The 23,689-nt window shown below is 27.8% G+C and overlaps 1 protein-coding gene across 6 annotated transcripts in view; it reads left to right on the top strand.

Moving 5' to 3' along the window:
* Positions 1–23,689, top strand: part of LOC148229562 (phospholipid phosphatase 2-like) — a 38,834-nt gene that overhangs the window by 1,757 nt on the left and 13,388 nt on the right. Inside the window, exons 1-3 of one of the 6 annotated variants that reach the window (XM_088198154.1) lie at positions 8,219–8,364; positions 10,640–10,773; positions 16,217–16,373. In XM_088198154.1, the coding sequence (XP_088054280.1) occupies positions 10,732–10,773; positions 16,217–16,373 (199 nt within the window). In that variant the 5' untranslated portion in view covers positions 8,219–8,364; positions 10,640–10,731. Of the gene's footprint in view, positions 1–8,218; positions 8,501–10,531; positions 10,774–16,216; positions 16,374–23,689 lie in introns of those variants that run through there. The other 5 variants (XM_088198155.1, XM_088198152.1, XM_088198153.1 and 2 more) reach the window with 5 other exon arrangements.

The raw sequence follows: 23,689 nt of genomic DNA, 5'->3' as shown, positions 1-23,689 counted from the left end.
TAAAATTAAATGCTGATTTTATTACATGAAAAAATAAATAGTGACGCATATAAGCAGTAAATAATAACAAAATCGCCTATAACAAAACACAATAATAAATAACTTATAATTTAACTTGTATGTCGTATTTTTAAGAACATAAGAACCTACCTAATTTAAGTGAAATATTACAAATAACTACGCGTCACACGTAGCCGTTAAAATTATACATTACTTAATAAAAAATATTCTGGCGAATATCATTAAAACATCAATGTTTCTACTTTAAAACATCATCAATAAATCAAAAGCTAAAAATTCCGCTTATAATCAATTAATATGTACTACGTATAATAATAAATTTGTAAAAAGCAACTGAAAATTATTTTATTTTAAATAAAAAAAATGCTAAAGCGTAGTTAGTATGGTCTTAAAACTGGTAACACAGAGCCACGGCAGTAGACTCGAATTTTTATTTATAAGTATACGCTATTATTAAAAAAACTCCAAAGTGCCATCTATTGATTATAAATGATAATATATGTCAATATAAGTAAACGTCATAAATTCACAGACTGAAAAGTCTAGGAATTTTTAGGTTTGACTCCCCTGGCACATAATTCGCGTGCGTGTCGCAATAAGAACATAGGGCACGTGCTCTTGCTTAAAAACTAAATACAAGGGCATTTAATACATAAAAATAAAAAAAAGTTTGATTTGCTGATTTCGTTAAATTCGTCCCCTATAGCGTAGTATTCCTATAACGAAGTCCCAATCTCTACGCTATAGGGGTCGACCCTTGTTTTGTTATTTGAGGTGGAACTGAAATATGTTTGCATATTTTAAATGTAATATCATACTATTTTAGATGTTTCAACAGGTGTTTCGTTGTGGGTTGCATTAATCCAGTAACAATGGAATTTATATGAATCTGAAGTTGTTTGTGTAACAATCGATTTTTTAAAATAGTATGGATACTTTTTTATTATTTATGTAAGACACAATAGTAAATTTCATAAAGCAATGCAATAATTCATTCATAGTTTGTCTTTGATCCATTGTGCAGTTTTATTTTCACGTGAATAGAAAAATCGTTACTACGGTTTTTTTACTTATTTCATCTTATTAATTATTTGATTTAAACTTAGTAGCTCTAATTTCCTTTTGTAATAAATGTTATGAATCTGTATTTTGTATTTAATTATAAAGTATGTATCTCATTTCTGTATACTCTTAACATTGTTATGAAACATGCGAGAAATAAATTTAATATTATATTTAAAGTTAATTTTTCAGCATACAGTTTAAGTACGCGTAGTGAGAATTGAGAATATTATTTTATTATTTCAATAATAAAAAAATGTTGTTTAAATTAAATACAAGATATTTATAATCTTTCAAAAGTAACCAAATTATTATAATTTACATTAAGTAAGATACATGCTCTCATTTATTTGGGTCATGCCTGTCACAAATATTGTCGTGACCAAGAGATGTTTGGCCCAAGAAAACTGAGAAATTCCTGTCCGGTTTTTTTATACTACTGGCTTCCATACTGTGCAGACACGGTGGTGACTTTTACATATAAGTAAAATATACTAATTAAAACTTTCTTAAGTATGTTATTTTATCCTTCGAGGCAATGTAAGATGCTCTAAAAAATAAAATATCCACTTATTTGCCCTCGAGGAAAAATTGAACAATACATAGTAATACCTACATTTTAATTATAATATTATTAGGTCTTAATACAGTAAAATATAATCTTTAACATCATTGGATTTGGGTTTTTAATAAAAATAAAATTAAGCATATTATAATATTAAATAAATATTGGACTGGTATATACAAGCAATATTATTTTAATTTATATTTCAAAGAGTGTATTGTTCACTATAATAACTAAGATATAAGATACAAAGCCTGTCTTATCAATTTCAATATTTAGCACTTGAGTGCTCCGACTTTTAAACCTTAAGTTCAGTAACCCTTTTGTTTCATACATTATGTCTCATGCAAAAGTACTTCCAATTTAAAAACAGATACATAATCTTATAGTTGAAATTTCATACAATGTTAAATAACCCACGAACACATTTTTAAAATGCCTTATTGATTTTTCATAAATTTTGGCCTTCGGTTGACCACTGGCTATTATAGAATTCGGAGAAGAAATGTAATCGATAAAGTGTGAAATACTTGTTAGTAATGTGGTAGTTTCACATAAACATGTAAAATAAACATAAATAAAACTAATATGTTTGTACAGTTTGACTTTATGTAAAAGAGCGTAAATTGTGTTCTAATGAAATATGCCTTCAATTAGCTTATCTCAACTTTAAAAAGCAAAATGACTTTGTCGCCATTATGTGTAATGTACTAATTATAAATATTATATAAGATAAGGATGCGTAACATGTCTAGAATATAATTTATTATATCTCAATGCAGAATCATGTAATTAAGTTAAATATTATGTCATTAGTTATCTATATTACGAAAAAAATACTATCCATGTTTTGAACCATTTTTTTTGGTTAGCATCTCTACTATATAAATATCTGAAATAATAAATAACAAGGGGTATTATTTATGTAATAAATCCATATTTGTTTTATTAAAATATTTTTTTATCAAACTTTATAATCTTACAGGGTAACTGAAAAACTGACTAAACTTTCATATATTTTTTTGAACCAAATTGGTGAAATGTTTGATATAAAACATATTATGTTATACATTAAAAAGCAAATTATATATGCTTATATAAAAAATGATGATATAAAAATGTAAGTAATCCGGACACTCGTGGGTGTTTTGTGCAGACAATGTGAGATTAAAATTTTGCGCAAAACAAATATTATCTTGAAAAAATAATTGCAAATTACCCACGAAAAAGTACATTTTAGTAACTCTAATAAATATAAGGAGTCGTTAAATAAATTTTCATGAGTTCCATGAACCATTTGTCGAACGAAACAATAGTTTGCCAGACCGTGTCGCATTAAAGCGGTTAACATTTTATTTGCATAGATAAACTTGTGTGGCCTTTTGGAAACAACCCCCATTGTGTGAATTTCTATTAAACATTATCGATTTGATCTTTCCAAAGTTGTAAATTAAATATTTTATGTAAATGATAGGTCTCTATATATATTTTTTTAATAAAGTAATACGATACATATCAATTGACAGTACTGCAAATTAATAATACACAAGACCTTCATTGAGTCTTATTGTTTTGAATGGCAGTAATTCGGACTTTATTTGACCTTTGTCTTCCTTTTAAAACCGGCTTCGTAATATCCTTTCATAAAGAACAATGGCAAATATGTTCTTTATAAGATCAGATGTGACAAATCTATCGTAAATTAATATTATCTAAAATATCACATACATCAACTCTACTTCCTTATTACTCAATTATAATATTAAAATTAGGTTATTTTATTAGATAATGAGAGTGTAGGCTAATATTACGTGGGTGAAATTGTGAAATTGAGAACCGGAATAATAATTCAAGTGTTTAAGTGTATCGTATCCTTAGTGCTCTTTTTCGAAGTCGAACAAGATATATGACCATCCGGTCCAGGATTGTACACGAGATGGGTTGAATGCAAAAAGGATTAATCAAACCAAAGCGAAACGCTTTATATGAAAGAAAAAAAGACACTTGAAAGCTTTTAATATGATAATTTCAAGATGTCCGTTGTAAATTACGATAAATGCAAAATTTCAGTACTATACTTATTTTCTATATTTAGATTTAGTACAAACATAATACTTTATTAAATTTAATATTTTATGTTTTTTTATATATTGGAATAATACTATGTATTGTTTTTTACTATCGTGACGCTTAGTGGTAAATATTTAGGTCATGATGGTCTTAAATTAATTTTAATTTTAATTATATTGTAATGAATAACTAATAAATTTGTATATTAACTAGTAAAGGCTATGCCATTATGAATCTATATGATTTTAAATCACTTTTTTAAATTTGATTTTGCAAGAAACTATCTCAATAGTGTCGTAGTTTTATTTTCTTCTTATTTAAAATCCGTTGTATTTGTCAAATTTATCTAAAATATTTTAAGTAATTAAATATTACATAATATTTTGCAAAGCAATAAAAATAATCAATAGAAGGTTTAAAAGTTTAAAATTGCTTGTTATTTTCAATTGTTTTTTTGTAATAAATACTTTAATAAGCAAGTACTTTTTTGTATTGTATAACGACAGTTTTGGTGAATCCAGATTCCTCAGCAACATAGGACATTGAGCGTCAGTTTGTGCTATTTCACTTCTTCCTAATCATTTATCTTAATTATTAAGAACATGAAAGTGCAACTGAACAACTGGCATTTCTCTCGAATCAAGAAATTTATTTGTGAGTATTGCTTTGTTTCGATGTCATATAATGTAGTTAGCTAATTATTTATTATAAGTATCAACCGTATATTATTTTTTCTGTACAAACTTTTGTAAAAAAAAGAATATCACTACTGTTTCATTCGTGAGTTTTAAGTGAAACAGAAAAATGTTATGACAATCTTTTAAAAGTATAGTATTGTTTAATATATAATTGTAAATAACAAATAATTGTCACAATTATGAATATTAATTTATACAATGCAATTTCTTAGATTATTCTTGAAATCATTTCAAAGTGTATATTTATAAAATATACATTTTTCAATCATTTAATTCTTAAGTAAAATATGTCATATACAAAAAAAACTTTAAAATAACATTTAAGTCAACTAATTTTATTAGTAATATATAAAGCAAATTTTTAAAATGCTATTTTTTAATAAAAACATATGGTGCAATGATCTTATCCTAACGAGATAAAAATGAACATTTGTTTCCAAACATCACAATTTTAAAAGGCTATGAAATCGATTCTATAATTACGATTATTAATATTTTATTTTTATAATAACTTATATTCGGTCAATGCGTATGGTATCTAAGAGATTTTTTAATTTGTGATTAATTTTTAAGATGTCACCCATATAATATTTCCTAGGCCATAAAAAACTGTCTAACATTTCCATTACTGTGACTTTTGCTTGCGTCGTATTTAAGTTAAACTCCTACAGAATTTAATTTCTGTTTTTAGTAACATATTTAGATGGTTTTAGGTATTAATTGATTAATTCTAGTAGTCTGGTTTATTTAATTGATTAAAAGTAAGGCATGTTAATATCTCTTATATTTTTTTATTTCATGTTCTTTTCGATGACATTTGCTTTACTCGTTATGAAGTTTTACAATTTGCAGTGATGCTTTTAGTGATTATGGAATTATCAAATTTTGAATCTCTTTTTCAGTATTCTTTGCTTGATTAAAGTTGCTCAAATTCAATAGCATGTATAATACAACATAGGAATCGAAAATTTGCTTCTAAATGAAATAAATGTCAGAACAAAGCATTAAAAATACTGCTGGAGTTTTATCTTGATATAATATTTTCTCTCTCTAAAAGATGGTTATTGTTCAAGTAAATATAATCCAATATTAGCAGAGCATGTTTTAATTAAGCTGCACAATAAGATAACTGGAGAATGCAGGTTCTTTATCTTTCAACGAGAATACAAAACCAGTTTAATAATATTTGCGAATTGTTTGTTAAAATCGAGATTATTGTGGAAGTTAAGAAGGCTAAATATTCTGCTATTATATTATAAGAAACAAACGACATTACGTAAAGTTCAGCGAAATTTCAATTAAAAAACGTGTTATATGCTTCGATAATTTTTCTGACGAAACCGTTCAAGAAATTGCTAGCCGAATTTGCAATTCTTTGCCGAAATTTAAAAAACGTGAAAATAAAAATTGTACCTTTTCTGATTTTAAAAAAACATACTTTCTTGACGAAGTGGTTTCAGCAGAATCTTGCAAAGAAGCAATAAGCTTTTTTGGTACTGGTAAACAAATTTATAATTTGTTTAGTGAAGGTGCAACAAAATAGGAGATTTTATTCCTCTACTTTATTCATTACACAACTTTCAAAAACAGTAAAATCGGTGGTTCTAAATTTGTTGTCTTTGCGATCTGCTTTGAAAGAAATCGATTTAATAAGTTAATGCATAAACACAGATTTATGCTTTTGAAAAATGTTTTTTTCAAAACTTGAATTTTGCTGAAAATACTAATGTTATTTAGGTGCGTACGGTTAGATACATTGCCTTTCGCTCGCTCGCGTGTTAAGTGACGAGAGTGAATGAGAAGAAGTGGGCGTGCGGAACGCATGTAACGCACGCCCTTATCTCTCACTTACTCTCGTCCCTTAAAACTGGCTAAATTAACTGGCAGCACTACATTAATAAACAGATTTAATTTTGAAACAGTTTGAATTTGCTAATAGATAAGCGCATAAAGCTTCTGTGAAATAATTAAATGTTATAATTGGATTTTGATATTTAATACTTTAAAGTTCCTAATCCTAGAGAGCGTGACTTATTATAAACTGGTAATGATTGTTATTTTCCGAGTGGTGGTGGATAATCTGGCGCAGGGATGATGTCCAGTGGATAGTTGTGGCAGCGACGGTGTAGTCGATGTCCGTTCCTCTGCCTCTAGAATCTCTTTCTGGCCGTCTCTCTGGCCTTTGGTATCATAGTTAATAATAACTCTCTGACGAATCATAACCATGCAGCGAGCATTCAGACAATTGTAAGGAAATATGTCCACGCCTCTAGAAAGTGACATTTTCTTGATAGACACCTTTCGCAGGCCGAATTTTGCAACGGGATAAAAGTTACTTTTCGTTCAATGATATATTGTTTTCGCGCCCATTACGCAACAAAGAAATATTATTTTTATGTATCACAGGGTTATTTCTGTGTTATCCTTTTTTCACTAGATGTAACGAGGGCTTTTGTGTGGTCCGTTCAGTTACACTCTTTTGTCACATTCATCCTTATTATTGTAGTGGTTACGGTGATTAAGTGTGCGAGTTTCAAGAAGAACTTCCACAATACCATTGATTTTATTGTCTTTACCACATTTTTATTTAATTGTGAAGGGCCTCCAAAATATTAGTTGCTCAGAGCATCACATTATTCCTGAAAGCCCTGAAACACTCTTATTCAAAAACTTAGCAATAGTAAGATAAATCCTTACAAAAGCTAAATAACTATTGTATTTAATGTAAAATTATAATACACTAGAAAAAACTGAAGCACGCACAAAACAATTCGCTTCCACCTTTTAAAAATGAACAAGGAAACTGCATCAAATAAAGGTCAAATACCTGGGTATACGTCGGAATTTGGGTACAAAGGTCTTGTTGCCTTTGTGGCCTCCAATCTAATATTTTATAAAAAAAAAATGCATAGCTAGTAAAAATAAAATTTGACTAAATAAACAGATAAAATACGCTTAGTATGGAGTAACCTATGTAATTTATTTCTAAGCTCCAAGCCATTCAAAATAAAGCGATAAAAATGATGAATAGCACATATTTTTATACTGACAGTTAAAAATTTTAAAGTATATTTATTATACCAACAGTTAAAATATATTGCTATTATCATACCGAAAAATATTATGCGAAACCATATCATTCCATTAATCTCTAGAATTGGTGACTACGACAAGATAAAATTTAAATTTAAATATAAAATGACTAAACCCATCCTGCTTTACTACAGGTCCCAGTTAAGTAAATAGTTATGTTTTTATTACTATTAGTTTTATTTTATCTTTTGAATTTTGTAAATAGTTAAACAAGTCACTTTACTCAGAAAAATAGTATCTAATTTCTACCTCATGTCATCGATACATTTAATAGATTTTTTTTAAATAGCTTAATTAAAAAGACCGCCATTGTAAATTATAATATATATAATTTAGTACTTTATTAACAAATTACAAAAATAAACCATTTTCTAAAATATTGTGTATATGTCTTGACGTCATATTCTTATCATTCTCAGTATTCTTAGTGTTTTCCTACACACCTATGTTTCAAGTGCCTCAATTATCTTACCTTCAAGAGCTTTAATTGTTGAAAATGGAGAAAAGTATTTTCCTGTCTTAGACTAATTTTCCTCATACAATACACAATTTCCACCGACTACCGCAAATGACGCATCGCCAAACAATGCTTTCCGTTTCTATGCTTTGGGTCCCCCTGTCGCCGATCGGCATGTATTTTTTTTTCTTCATTGCGCCTGTAGTAAAACTCAAATGTGTGGTGGTAGGAACTTTGGTTAGTGCATTGATAACTCGTCGGGATTCAGTCGCGGAGCGGACTCAGCTCGCAGCGCTGCTCGCGAGGGTGACGCGCGCGAACGGTCGAAAGTTTCAGTTAAAGTTATTTGAACGAGTTAAATAAAATAAAAAACGGTTAAATCTGGGGATTTCTCAACGGTAATTGCGTATTGATAACGCGTACAGAAACGTGAAACATAAATCAAAAATTATCGATTTAAACGGTTGCGTAAACGCTTTCAAATTTTGACAGACATAATGTTGTTCAACAGTGAAATACGATCATAATAATACAGTTTAGTAAATGTTTTTTTTTTATACAAATATCGTGTCTTCCAAATAGTATAAAAGTGGTAAAAAGTAAATTTAACTTGATATATTAAATTAAAGATTTACTAAAAACATATTAAATACAATATACTTTCTCATTTATTGTTATAAAGACTCACTTTATTCTTATGAAAATCATGTTTTAGATACATTAAAATTTGCTGTTTAAAAAATCAGTAAAATTCATTGTCTCTCATAAAATATTTTTAGTTAAATGGTGATAATTGAATATGATAGAAAATTCTGCATTGTGTATACTGCAATAGTTACAAAGTATTTTTTTAAGGTATAAAAAAAAAAGGTGTATAGAAACAGTGCTTTTTTTATTATTAACACTGTTCGTTTTTAGAGTCTATTCTTATAATTAGGTTACTGTTAGCATATTAAGTTTTTGATTTATATATTATAGTAATGTTATCTGAAAATCTTTTGCTAGCGTAGGAACGATAGAAAATAACTATTATTATTTTTTAAATTCCAAAAAAAATATATAACACTATCTAAATATTTTTTTAACTGTGTTGAAATTTAAAACGCAATTCTAACACAAAATAATTCTAATTAAAATATTATTACTGATGGATCTATACTAAAAATATTTATATGGTTGTCATTCCCATTACTAACGTAAAATATCATGAATCGTAAATCGATATAAAGCACATGACACAAGCTTTTACATAATGTTTTACGTTTTTCAAAGTCAAATAGTAATAAATTAAAAATACCTAAGTAAAAAAAAGATTCTATTATCTCTATTTAATAAAAAATATTGTAAGACAAAAATAAGATAAAACATAAGTTTTGTGAACCGTTAACTGAAAGGAATGTTTAGTCAAAATCTAGCTTAAACTATTTAAAATATTATTTTTTCTTGTGTAAATTTTAATTAAAATTGGATTTACTAAATGGTCCATTACAATGGGTACGATGACCATTAAGTCATATACTTTCCTATAATATTTTAATTAATAATCAAAACAATTTAAGCATTATTTCAAGGTCGCTTAAGAATTTCTCTCATAAGTGTAAAACAAATTAAGTAAGATCATTTTTATTGATGTATCACACAATATTTTACGTAGTGAAAGCTTTTTTTAATGTTATTTTTTTATAGCATTAATAGTTTTTGATTACATTTTGTGCCATATTTGTTTATAAAAAGATAATATTATCTATAGTAACTTAATAAAAAATACATTAAAATTTTTTTTTCTGTAACATCATCACTAAAATGTATTTTTGGTTATCATGTAAAATTTTATCAATTGCAGTCATATCTTCAATTTTTAGTATACAACGAATCCAGCTATATACTATATATGTATATATTAATATTTGAATCATTTATAATAATTTAAAATACATTTTTATAGTATCTTTAAAAAATACATTCAAAAATTTTTTGTTGCTATTTTTTTTCTGTAACATCATCACTGAAATGTTTTTTGATCACCCTGTAAAATTTTCAATTTTTATTAAATATACAACAAATCTAGCAATCTACACATATTAATATTTGCATAATTTATAAAACACATATTTTTAAGACAAAAATCAAATATTTCTAATAGAATGTACTTAAAAGTATATATTCTGAAATAATATTAGATTATTATTGAATTTTTTAGAATAATAAATGTTTTTAAATATCAATAAATATTACTGAAAGGAGTTAATTTATAATCATAATGTGACTAAAATTATTGATTATTTTAATTGTCAGTTGTGTTTTATTTTTATAATATGGAATAGGTTAGTGAGTAAAACAGTCGTTAACGTTTTTTTTATATATTTTCAATACTAATACAATGATTTTGATAATGCATATAAAATAAATTTCTTAAAGCTATTTGGAAGATACGATTTTTAAATACAAGTGTTTTGTCTTTTATTTTATATATACATACATACATACATAGTATGTACATATGATAGATTAAAATTTATCAGATAAATTTTATCGAAAATTCAACCTAAACCAATCGTATTTCAGTCTATGCACATTTCCTATCGAGTGAAGACGTGCATGTTAATATAACTGAAAATGGATAGCATAAATCTCATGGTAAGATTTATTGATAAACATATTTTATATTGATAGAAAAAACTTCATAATTAAAAACTGGTGGAGGAATAAAAATATAATAATAAAACTGTGTATTGAAAACGCGTGGAAAGCTCAACTCAATCCTGATGGGGTTGTTCACTTCTAATATGGGGATTTTGTATAATGGGGTATGTAATATGGTTCGTATTTAAATTAACAATCTGCATGAATTATTAAAGTTATTTATATGTTACTAATACTTTATATAATATTTACTCAATAATGCGTAATGATACCGATATTGCAAACATTCTTTAAACACGTCGATTTTAGTCAAGGTATATAAGATTAGATAAGATTTAACTATGAGATTTTGTGGAAATTTGTGTTCCTTTTAAACGGATTTTTTAGGCGTGTGTGTGACTAAGTGGTGAATCATTGCATACTTCCTCTACTTGCTTATTAAATAGCAAACTAATATATTAATGTGGTATTTTATATACTAATGTGGTATTTTACTTGTCATAAATTATGTTCGTAAACAATGTGATCTATTTATATAATTAATTAATATTAATTATTTATTTTATTTATAAGATAAATATCATCTATTAATAATATCAATAGAAATTCGAGTATTATTTAGTGTTTAGAAATCTACTTAAATTACGATCAAATATCCCTATAAAAATACCTTAAATAAATACAAAGGCCACTTAGTCGAAAATATTCAAATCGACGTTTGATTGCCTCAACATTCAGATTGTGGAGAAAGTTAGGTAAAAATGTAGAAATCGAAACTTGATCTTGAACAACAGCAAACACTAATCCAATATTTTAAACATAAACTTAACTCGCGTCAAATTACCATATATTAAAAATGTACCACTATAACATCGTTGAGACATTTACATATCGTGATGGATAGCTCAATATCAAAAAGTCAAACCTCAAACCATAAGATCGTTCATCTCGGTTCGGATGTCAGACATTTATTGTGGCACGTTTCTCATTATCTTGTTACGGTACTACGCATCTAGGATGCAATAATTTAAATATTTTATACAGATAGTTCCATCTGAAATTTAGTGTTGAATTAAACAAATACATTGTAGTTGCAATGAGTCATATTCCAATTCTATGTATCTTGTTTATCTTTATAGAGGTCATTCGGTTATTGGAAATAAATAGATAAAACATCATATTTTATAAATATTATGAATCAAGTAATTTCTAATAATATAATTGTGTTTTTAGTCAAGTTTCAGTCAATTAAAACAGTTCACACGTTTAATTGATACTTACTCATCATGTGAACGATTCACTGTATGCTGAATAAATTTATTGTATTATATATATACAAAAAGTTAAATCTTAACGAATAAGTACATCTGTTAAACGAGTTAATTCTCGGTATGTGTGTCTGCATTTTCTATTTTCAACACACATGTCTCTTGTGATTTTCGTTTGTTGATGAGTTGCACTTACTTAGAAAGCCATCTGCTTTTGCCTTCAAAGATGATATTTAACATAAACTAAATTAAATTACACGTAAATCAATTAAAAACATATGATAATAAATAAACTTGTGTTTTGTAAATATATTGTGCCAGTTTACATGCTTTTGTGTAGCTACACATTTCTTTTTTAATTTAGGCAATTTATTTATATTTTTCAACCTTAGATTATGGCACTTAAATGACCACATGATAACATGCTTTTGTCGGCTTAATTCAATTAGACTAAGACCTCGATTAAAAATTCTGTCAATTTAACTTTAGATTATATACTATTACATTATTTCATTATAAAATTAATAAATAATATTCAGAAGCCTTAATTCATATTCTTATATTTTAGTTATATATTTTATTATTACCTAAGATAATTTATAAAAATATATCTACTAATTACTTAAGGTAATATTTTATTATTTTTTTAATAATCATATTTTTTGTTGTCTTAATCTTTAACATTGTCTTTTATAAAGATAATTATATTCACCACTAATACAATTGAAGTTATTATCAAGTGTTTTTTGGCAAAAAATTAGTTCGATTTTTGGTGCATTAATTTATGAATAATTATGTAAAAATAATATGTATTTATATTGAAAAAGCTCATTAAATTTTGATATCTTAAAGTATAATTTACAATAAAAATTGCGTTTTACGTCTAAAAAAATAGTAGTGAAAAATAAAATAAAACATGTTAAGTTAGCCATTGTAGTTGTGATGAACTCCAAAGTGTGAATGCCAGTAGAAGTATCAGAGAATATTTCTGTTGAAGTGTTCGTTGGTTGCACGCGTTCTAGCATTTATACCCATGGCCCACTCTATAGGAGATTTCATTTTGCGCCTCTTTCGGTAGAACGGCCAATTTAAAAAGGGTGGCGACTTTTTTTGAAACAGATTGTTTTGAATGGTAATCCTAAATGCACATCTTATATTTTCTCAAGGAGTTAATCTACAAAAATATTTTCTCACTACGATGCCACATTTTAAAACACAAATTTCGCTGTCTTTGACATATATCACAAACCGAATTGGCACTATTTTGATTTAATGGCAAAATCTTTTCGATCGTTTTTAGACCAGCCGTTTTAATTGCTCAATTGGGGGGGTTCAATTGTGAATTAAAGGGTGGTTTAATTGATAAATCAGACACAGTTGCTTTATTATAAAGTTAATTGATTTAAATTCAGAAACACCAAAGTATGCTATTATTGTAAGCTATATTTTAATGATACAGGAAATTTACATGAGTTTCTCAACAAAAGACCAATAAAGAGCAAAGACATAATCATCTCGTTGCTCCTCTATATGACGGCAAATGTCTTCTATTTATAAACGCACACGTTGAAACGTAAACGTTGACCACACAAACAAATCATTCTATCATCTCTCATGTTTTGACGCGTGACGTATAGCAATCAGCAAGGATCGTCACAAATCCTTGCGGTTCGTTAGCCTTACGATCTTGTATGAGCAAAGTGTGAACGTAATTATTTATTTATCGACTATCTCAATTGACGATCGTGATACTTCATATGTGGATCTCTAGCTCATATAAGAGATAGCTCTTAATTTTATCTGCATCAACCATAACTTATTTATTATTACTTACACAATTATATCCATTGCTTAAAATTTATCGTGAATGGTAGTTATCTTATTTTTGTTGACAAAAAATGCAAATTTACTCTATGGTGTGATTGATATATTGTCCAATGTATTCTAAACTAAAATAAAAATATAGAAATATAAAACTTCTTCCTTGTTTTTAGAAGAGGATTTGTTATTTCCAAGATGTTGTACCTATCAACTTCGTTGTTTTAATCTGTATATTTCTATACCTACTTTATAACAAAATGGTAATAATGCATTTTTTATTTATTGTAATATATATACGAGCACGATTTGAAGCCCCACTGATCAAATTGCTGTGCGATTATTACGAAGTAGCAGCAGGAGAGACAGGAATTCGACGATTGGTGCCATAGCTATACGTAGCAGGAACGAGCCACATGCTTTAATTGGCCGCAGCCGCTGGGTCGTTAACGTTTTTACCCGCATAGGATGCTAATTCCCTACTGTTTGACGGTTTAGAGAAAGAATCACTCGGAATCATTTGGGGCTTTGGTTAGATTGAAATTGAAGCAAATTGGACTATAGGGTCGCCGCTAATTGGCGGTTTGTAGGAAATATTCAATTAGGAAAAATCTAAAGATTGAAACACATGTTTTATTAATGAATTCATCTGAGCTAGATGCAGATTAAAGTTATATATTTGTGTCAATAGTTATAAAAATTACACAAGCTTATACATATATTTCAGAACAAATCCCTTTTATTTATTGCTTAACCTATAACATATACTATTTTAAGGTATTATGCGTGCATTTGGTGAGCATAGGAATGAATTTTTGGATTCTCATGTCATATACGTACGGAATAGCGTAGATCGTAACATAGCAGATAGTTGTGGGTTCGAGCCCCGGCAGCACTCAAATTTTTATTTATAAAATGATTCAGGTGGAACTAGTGAAAATTTTATTAGATTATATTACATATTACGACACACTATGATGGGCGAGATAGTTATTCTCCGAGTGGTGGTGTAGAAGCTGGCGTAGGGATGATGTCCGTAGAAGATCCACAGTATAGCGGAGGTTGATCCGTCTCTGCTGCGGAGTTCCTCTCAGGATATGAGCGTCCATGACCATATGTCGTCCGCAGGTGGACTAAACCTGCTCCTTCGAGTGTCTGCCTGGTCCCCACTGGAGACCAGCCTTATGTATTGAAGGCTGCAAAGCTTGCTGATCAATCACAATCTTGCAGCGATCATCCAGCCAAACATTGCATACGCTTCTTAGAACAACGAAATATGTACACGCCTTTAAAAAGTGGCATTTGCTTGATCTCCGAGTTTGAATTGTGTAACGGGAATGTGAATGTGTCACATTCCCATTACTTTTTTTTCGATCATTTGATATCCGCAGATGATAAATGAGTGTTTTATGATAACAATCGTCGTATAAGACAGTGGTTATTTAAACGTCAAGTAGCAAAACTTACTCCTATACTCAGACTTTAAAAAGTTACTTTGTGTATATGGTAGGACTGCAAAATGACAATGCATTGCGAAACTCTTAAACATGGCTAAGCAATTACAGCTTCTGTTGTGATTAGCTAATCAGTAACACTTCCTAGATGGAAAAAATCGAAAATGCAGACGATGTAAAAGGGGACTATCAAAATATTTTGAATCATTAAAATAAAATAAAAACATTTTAAAAATAACGACATTTATTTCAGAATAACCTAAAATATAGTTTAATAAAAAAAATATTTAACGCAAATGTTATAGAAAAAAAAATAATAAATTCAGTAAATTTTATATTATAACATATCGAATGGTTTATCTTTTTTATATATCGTATGGAAATACATAATCGTGCGTGAAGGTCATGCAGAAAATTTTATGTAATTATTTTACCCTATCAATAAAATATGTTTACAGCTGTAAAATCTATTAAAACTAATATTGCTAATATAATATTATAAATAAAATTTAAATAAAACCACACATAAGACGATAACGTATAACAATAAAAAAAATATTACTGTCAAAGCATGTTCACACGTTCATGTCATCAAAAAAACATTGTCACACAGTAGTGTCTATAATTACATTCTATGGATGAAACACAATCGTAACACTTGTTCAGTAATTATAAAAACTAACAAACAGTATTATACATACATGTATACATGTCACAATGCATGTATACAAACATATTAAAAAAAAATACTTTGCCCTTTCACAAAAACTGTTTCTTTAGCTTAACCTAACTTATATTCTAAACGTTGAATTTAAAATAGTGTGTAACATAAATATAAATATATTCCTATGCACGTGTCATCTTGATTGCGTAAAATCATTGTATTGTCTTTGAACGTGCATGTCAGTTGATCTAAATATTAGTACTGTAATTTTGATAATATCATGCATTAGTGGTAAAAGTATGCATGTATAATATATTATATATAAAAAATAAAACTATATATAACCAGAGAGTATTGTATGTAAATTTTTGTAATGTGTCATATATATTTTTTTTGCTTTCAGACGAGAGATTTAGACGAGCGGAAAGACACGGAAATTGTTGTGCCTGAGAGAGAAAACACAAAGGTCAATTATCTTCCTCCTCCTTTGGGCACGAAAAGAAGAAAAAGGTTCTACAGAAAAGGACACTTGTGGTGCAACGTACTCATATTTTCGCTACGTAAGTTATATATTGTATATATTGTAGTATAAATACCCTCTGAGGCAAAACCTCGCAGTTTTAATTTGTATTTTAATAAGTCCATCTCAGCAGTACCGCACTAACATGTTGTATAAATATAAAAATGTATCAACATTATTTTATCTAAACCGCAAATCCGTAGATATAGTACATATTTTAATAAACATGAAAACGCGATAATTTGCATACATGTAACTGCAAGCTACAAAATTATAAGTGTTTGAATTATGAAACGAAACTTATTCATAAATTTTTCGATGTCAACTGAATTTATCTCAAGTTTGACAAGATAGTGCTGCCCTTAAGAGGCGATAACAACTCGAGCGGTACACATGACAACAATAAAAAACTTGTATGGTGTCAATATTTTTTTATTATATAGGGTTCGCCAGATAAATTCAATGTGAATACGACATAATTATTAGGTATTTAGTAAATACCTATTATGTAATATTTATTAATTTTAAAAATAATTTCTACAAAAGTTTATCAAATATAGTAGGGGCATCATGTTTATTAAAAAAACTGGTGTAAAAGTTAAAACTAGCGTTTTCCTTTAAAATTTTATATTTATTTTTTCTACATTGAAGAATTGGAATCGAAAGCTTTTAAATGTATCGGAATCGGCAAACATTTTGGAATTGTCCCATCACTATTTATAGGTATTTACTAAATACCTATTATATAATATTTACACTGAATTTATCTGGTGATCAATTTATAATAAAAAATAGCAATTTATATTTAAGTCCTAAAACTCGTTAATTATAATGTAAAAACATTATTAACTCTCCAGTTTCGCCTTTTAAATAAATATTACCTGATGTGGGTATTGCCAATAATGCTCGTTAAATATGCTAGGATAGGTAATTCATTTTTATTGAAATTTTACCAGCAAAGGGTTTTTATAATCGTTTATATTTTTGAGAGCAAAATATTTTTCCATTTCACGTTTTAAGAAATATCTTCCCGTAGATATTGGCTGCCTCTTTTTAATATTTAATTCTTATCCCTTTTTTAAATCGATGAGGCGCTAAACAAAACTAAATTATGGGCAGCTAATGCGAAAGTACCAATAATTCCAAAGAATCGTTTTTAGAATCGTAAATTAGGTTAAAAATTCCAAAATTTACAATTCCGATTCCGATTAATCGTCCCGTCACTATTAATTATAAAATAAGTATCATTTATATATTTTTGTATGAATTTACCCAATACGAATTTGGGGGCTTTTAAAAAATCAAATCTATGATTTATAGCGAATTCTATTATATATACATACATATATAAAATGCATCATTCTAAATATGTATATGTTGTGGGGACCACATTTGTGGGGGATCTTATTCTTGAAACTCGCGATAATTACTTTGACCAATAGTGATTATTTATCAATAAAGATAAGCTAAACCATAGTGCAATCACACAAAGGCTCTCGTTACGACTAGAACTAAAGGGTTCCCCCATAAATAACACGTAAGGATTATCCGGTACATTGAATGAATATTTCTTTGTTACGAAACGGTCATGGGAAACAATATATCACCAGAAGACAAATATCCAGCAAGCAAATGTCACTTTCGAAAGGCGTATACTTATTTCGTTGTTCTAATAAGCGAGTGCAACGATTGAAGTTTTTGATGTATTACAACAATGCAGGAAGTTACTTTTTCTTATACATACTGTTGTATTATCTACAGCCCAATTATACCCTTTTATGTTTTTCGTAATTGAGTTTCTTATCTTTATGTTATTTAAAAGCTATTACCTACAAACAAAATAATAAAGAAAAACATTTAAATTACTCATATATTCAAGTAGATTATTTGTGACTGGACTTTCTCAATGTCTGGTATTATGTAGATGTTTAATCGATATAAATAATGTTAAATTTCAAGTCTATCTAAAGTAATTTGTTATGAGTTATGGTAATATTTTTTGAGGAATCCGAATCGTAATCTCTTCGAGAGCAGGTATAATTAAGATTAAGCTTTGTACTGATTACTTATAGCTTAAAACACTGATAAGCCATGATCTTCTTATTATGTTTTTTTAATGACATATTTTTTAATTATTCATAACTATACATTTGTAAATTCTACTCGTGACATGTGAGTGAAAAATTTACTGCGTAATTAGAAGATAGAACAAATTGTTTTTGCAGTAAGGCTAACCCAGTCATAATTATATGTATGATTTTATTGATAGAAAAAATTGTAGCAATTTGATTCTTTTCCTACAATTTTTTAATGATTTGGTAAATAATATAAATTATATTAAGCCGCTTTTTTGCTATTTCCTGATAAAAAATACCTCAAAAACAATTAAAAAATTTGTCGATATCTAATAATCTTTACAGAAATTACATGAAAATTTAATAAAAAATTATGTAGCAAAAAAATATATCCTTGTTTAATGAATATCATTAGTTGTATATCTATTTCTATATTAGCATTAACGTATTTTTCTGTCACATCAATAGAGATATTTATTTTAACAGTTGTAATGTCATACATTTAATGTAAACATAAAATTATAGTAAGGGTTGGAATTTTACTTCTTATTGTACTATTTTATTACATTTATCAGAAATGAGCGTTAGAAAGTGCATCAATTTTTTTAAATATTAAATGTAATATCAAAAAAAATCAAAGTGAATCATTTAATTTATTTTATGTCATTTATTTTAATTATATAGTTAACTTTCATTTAAATTTATTAATTTAGACAGTAAATCGCAACTAGTACACTCATTATATGAATCACGCGCTAGAATGATTCAAAAGTGAAAATTGTTTACGCATGAGTGATCATTGAGTGTCAATTTGAGGTCATTAAGTCTAAAAATAACTTTTTAACGCGAACCGTAATTACGATTTTCACACACCCACCCTAGGTATTGTGTGCATTTTCTGTTTATCATCCAAACTCAATTGAATTACATATACATATAATACTAAAATCGCCATATGAATCATCACCGTCGAATGCCATAATAAGTCGAGGAAGCGATTGGTGTATTCGCTTTTCTCATGTGTTACAGAAGAGTTACAGAAGTTACTGAATCAATTACGACAACCACGGTCCGGTTAATTCGAATAACCGCCACGTTAATTCGATAACTTCACGCAACGACTGTCATGTGTGTGAACTTTGAGCGTGAAAGTTCAACGGGCTGCACTCGGTTGGTTCCTGGCTGGATTGTTGATGTTGATATTGTAATAAAACTGATTGGATCATTTCGACGGAAGGGTGACGAACCCGGTGAAGGGATAATTTGTGAATCGACGGATTCAAGTGTTAACTCGCCAATATCAGAATCTTTTAAAATCAAGAAAATCTGTGTGATTTACTTTAAATAATTTAATCTGATTCTTTTCATGTCGTTCATATACATACAACTATTTGCCCACGAACTATTCTTAGAAATTATTTTATTTACTACTTACTATTTTGTGTGTGAGATTGTTGATAATGGATTTATAGATTATTTAATTACACCTAAAATTGTATCCACAATATAAATAATATTTGATATTTATAAAGTTTCATGAGCAATGATGAGCACGCTGGTTCTATAAAACCAAATGTGTTAATACGGTTTGAAAGTGCGATGAATTATCATGTCAGTACATGTGCGAAAAATAAACACAATCTATATTCACATATAAACATTTATAGTTATTATCATGTATATTAAATGCGGTTAATCCCCGGATATTACATTTTATTTACATATACATATATGTACTACTCGTATATACACTAAAAAGCGGTTCTCTACAAAATATTTTAACTTTATTTATAAAAATCTTAATGAGTGATGATGAATATAAAATTAAATTAAGGAAGAATGTGTTGAATGAGTTTTAAAGTGTAACTGAGCAAAACTAATAATAGATAGCATTTATATTAGGAGAGGGGTTCAGGTGTTTTTTTTTTATTAGAAGTCCTAAATCGCAACTGAATGGGATGCAAAAAATTGATAATACACATTTATATCACATGAGATAGTTGATAGTTAAAAAGAGGTGAGAGATTGCTTATGTTGTAAACAGACTACTAATGAGTTATTGTAAATTTTATTTGGATCAGTCAAATGTTATAAGTATTGTAAAGACACTGATAGTAAGAATAATTGAATATTTTTCTACCCCCATTATTTTAATTGTACATGCATATTATTAAAAAAAAAGTTCTTTTGTATAAAGAATGTTTTTCACAAAGATGATTGGAAAGATTCAACAATAGATAATTATGTTTATTAATTTTCAACATTATTTTTATTAATGAAAATTCCCTAACCGACAATTTAATCATCGATAGATACGTTATCACTTGAAAACCACTTTAAAAACATAAAAAATATAAGTGTACAATTTGTGGTGAGTTATATTATAGGGGCGTTTAAATTGTCCATATATGTGTGTATATGCAAGTGCATGTATAACCAAATTGAATTATGGATCCTGTGTTCTTACAGAGCTAAAAAAATAACGTTTTAGTATCGTGACCACCCTCGCCCCACAGTCAGACAAAGGATACTAAAGCAACACGTCAGATAAGATCTGACCGTCAATTTTTCAAAAAAGACCCACCGACATATGTATATGTATCTAAACGAGCTCGAACGAGGGTCGTAATTTAAAAATTTCGAACGATATGTTTCAGGGAGAACTAATTGGTTTTTCAAGTGAACGTCTTAGTTCATCAACATTCCTGGCGGTTGTAACTGTGCTTCGTTAATTATAATTACGTACTAGGAAAGATTTTTTATATAATTGTGTACATAGGTACATAAGGATTTTAAAATATTTTGTTGAAACAGAAAAAAATATTATTAAATAAAAATAGCACAAGAACAATTTAATACTGTTTTTGCCACAAGAATTGGCAACAATATCTCGATATAGTATATGTGAAATTCCAACTGTTCGATTCTAAATTTATATTTATTTTTCTGCAATTTTTTTTGACAAAGTTATAATTATAGTATCCAATTTGAGGCACTGAATTAAAAATGTAAAGTTTTTAAATATTAAAAGCAAATAAACAATAGTATAAAAATAGCTATAACAAAAAATATTAATTTTCTTGAAATCAACTCTTTATTGTGAATGTGTATTACCAGTAAGACTATATTTTACTGTCATGTCAGTGACAACATATTCAAATACATTTTCACTGGTAGATATATACTTCTTTTAACTAATATTCTGTTCTAAAGTGACAAAAACCATAGTTAGTTTTAAAACTTTTATTAATTCAAGTTAGGTTTGGTTAATTCGTTAGACCCCCCTATAGCGTCTTCAGATGGCAATGGGGTCCGAAGAGCAAAGGCGTTCGATGCAATGTTTAAATGTATTGTCTCCAGCGTGTTTTGACTTCTGAAAAAGTTTTTCTGGCTACGATAATGGGTGATGAGTTTTAAAAATGTGTGGTTATTGTGCAATACTAGTCTGTTCTCTTTTGTTATCTATGGCAGATATGGACGACATGGCGACATAGACGAAAACCCTAATGTCGCCTTCAATATTTATATTTCATTGCTAATAGTCATTCGTTGTTTTCATTCCGATATCTCTAAAATAATCAAAAATTATAAAATCGTATATGTGGTCCGAAATATTTTATATTTGTGGCGTCGATCTTCTTATGCAGAGATCAATGAAAGAATATTAAATGTATTTTTAAAAACTAAATGGAATTCTATGTATAAATTCTGCGTTTTCTGAATTTGTTTACATGATTTGGTAATATATACATATATTAATTAAATATTCTATTATGCGAGTTAACTATCACTATATAATTTACGCTCATTCGCTGGAATGAAATACGATTTATCGATACGAGAGATTTACGATTTGGTTTCGTTGCGCCATAAACTGTCTCTCAATATCTGAATCAAAACGGTGAATCAGGGACAAGCTGACCACAAACACCGCAATAAAACTCTATGAAGGTGATTATATTAATGTTCAGTACATTAAGTCGGTGCTGGCAACGAACTGTATGTGGCTATTTTTTACAGCTACTGGTCATGCAAGACATTGATTTTCATATTAATTTTCACATGAAAATAAGCGACATGGGGATTTTTTGTGCGTGACTATAGTGATTCATGAAACAACCCTTTGAACCAATGTCGTAAATAAATGTTTAATATATACATACGGTATAGTTAAACGTTTTTATAATAACATATTATAAAATAAATAAATCTTTAAATTGCTTTTTATTTTTTTGCGATTTAACATGCAATGTGATTTTATATATCATAAAAATATTTAATAAATAGACATCTAGCGGCAATAAGAAAGACTTATAATAAAAACGTACGTGCGAAATGTCGATAGATGTCTCTAAACAATAACCTTCTTAAAAATATGCGGTTGACTTACTTTTGTAAGGATGTCCGTTTCATTTATAAATAAATTTGCGGTTTAAATTATTTTTTAATACTAATATTTTATGGAGCAAGTCGTCAGAAAACTTTCAGTCAAGTTTTTAGTTAAAAATGTATATATTTTCTGAAACAACTGTAATTTAATAAGGTATGTAAATAAAAATATATGATTCTATATATTTTTTATTATTCACCTATCTAATTATCTTATATTATCAATATTTTATAATTGATTTCATATACTAATATATATGTCGATGCACATACTATAATAATTGACTTACCATAAAGTTATTAGATTGATAAGTTTAACTTAACTGATGATAAATGAAATACCTTACAAACTGTGTGTAATGTTAGAATATTATTGAATATCTTGAACTAAATGATAGAGAGGAGATGGATAGGAATATTATATAAATATGGAGTCGAAGTCTGAGTCAATAATTTTATATACCGAACACTTAGCCTTGATATTGATAAATACATACATACTACATAAGTATTATATTTTAATATTGATTTATTAGGTAAATATAATTCGTTCGATATTCTTCTTATATTTTAACGAAAAAAATATGAAAATATATTTAATATCATAGTATAAGCCATTTCATATAAGATGTATTAATTCAAATATTCTGGCTGAACATTTTTAATTAAACTGTACATAAAATATTACTTTTTTACAAATAAAATATGCAACGTTTAACTTTACTCTCGTATTTTATGGTGGATTGAAAAGTATTATTTCTTATAAGGAAAATAATAAAATATATTGTATATCGTAGATTTTTGATGTGTTATATCTGCGGTATTGAACATATAAATCTCTGAGGCAAACATAATATAGTATATTTTATGTTATCTTTAGCAATAGATACGT

This window comes from Plectrocnemia conspersa, unplaced genomic scaffold, assembly GCF_051122295.1.
Source record: "Plectrocnemia conspersa isolate PC_06_02 unplaced genomic scaffold, ASM5112229v1 ptg000011l, whole genome shotgun sequence".
NCBI lineage: Eukaryota > Metazoa > Arthropoda > Insecta > Trichoptera > Polycentropodidae > Plectrocnemia > Plectrocnemia conspersa.
This window is presented reverse-complemented; position numbering and strand designations above follow the sequence as displayed.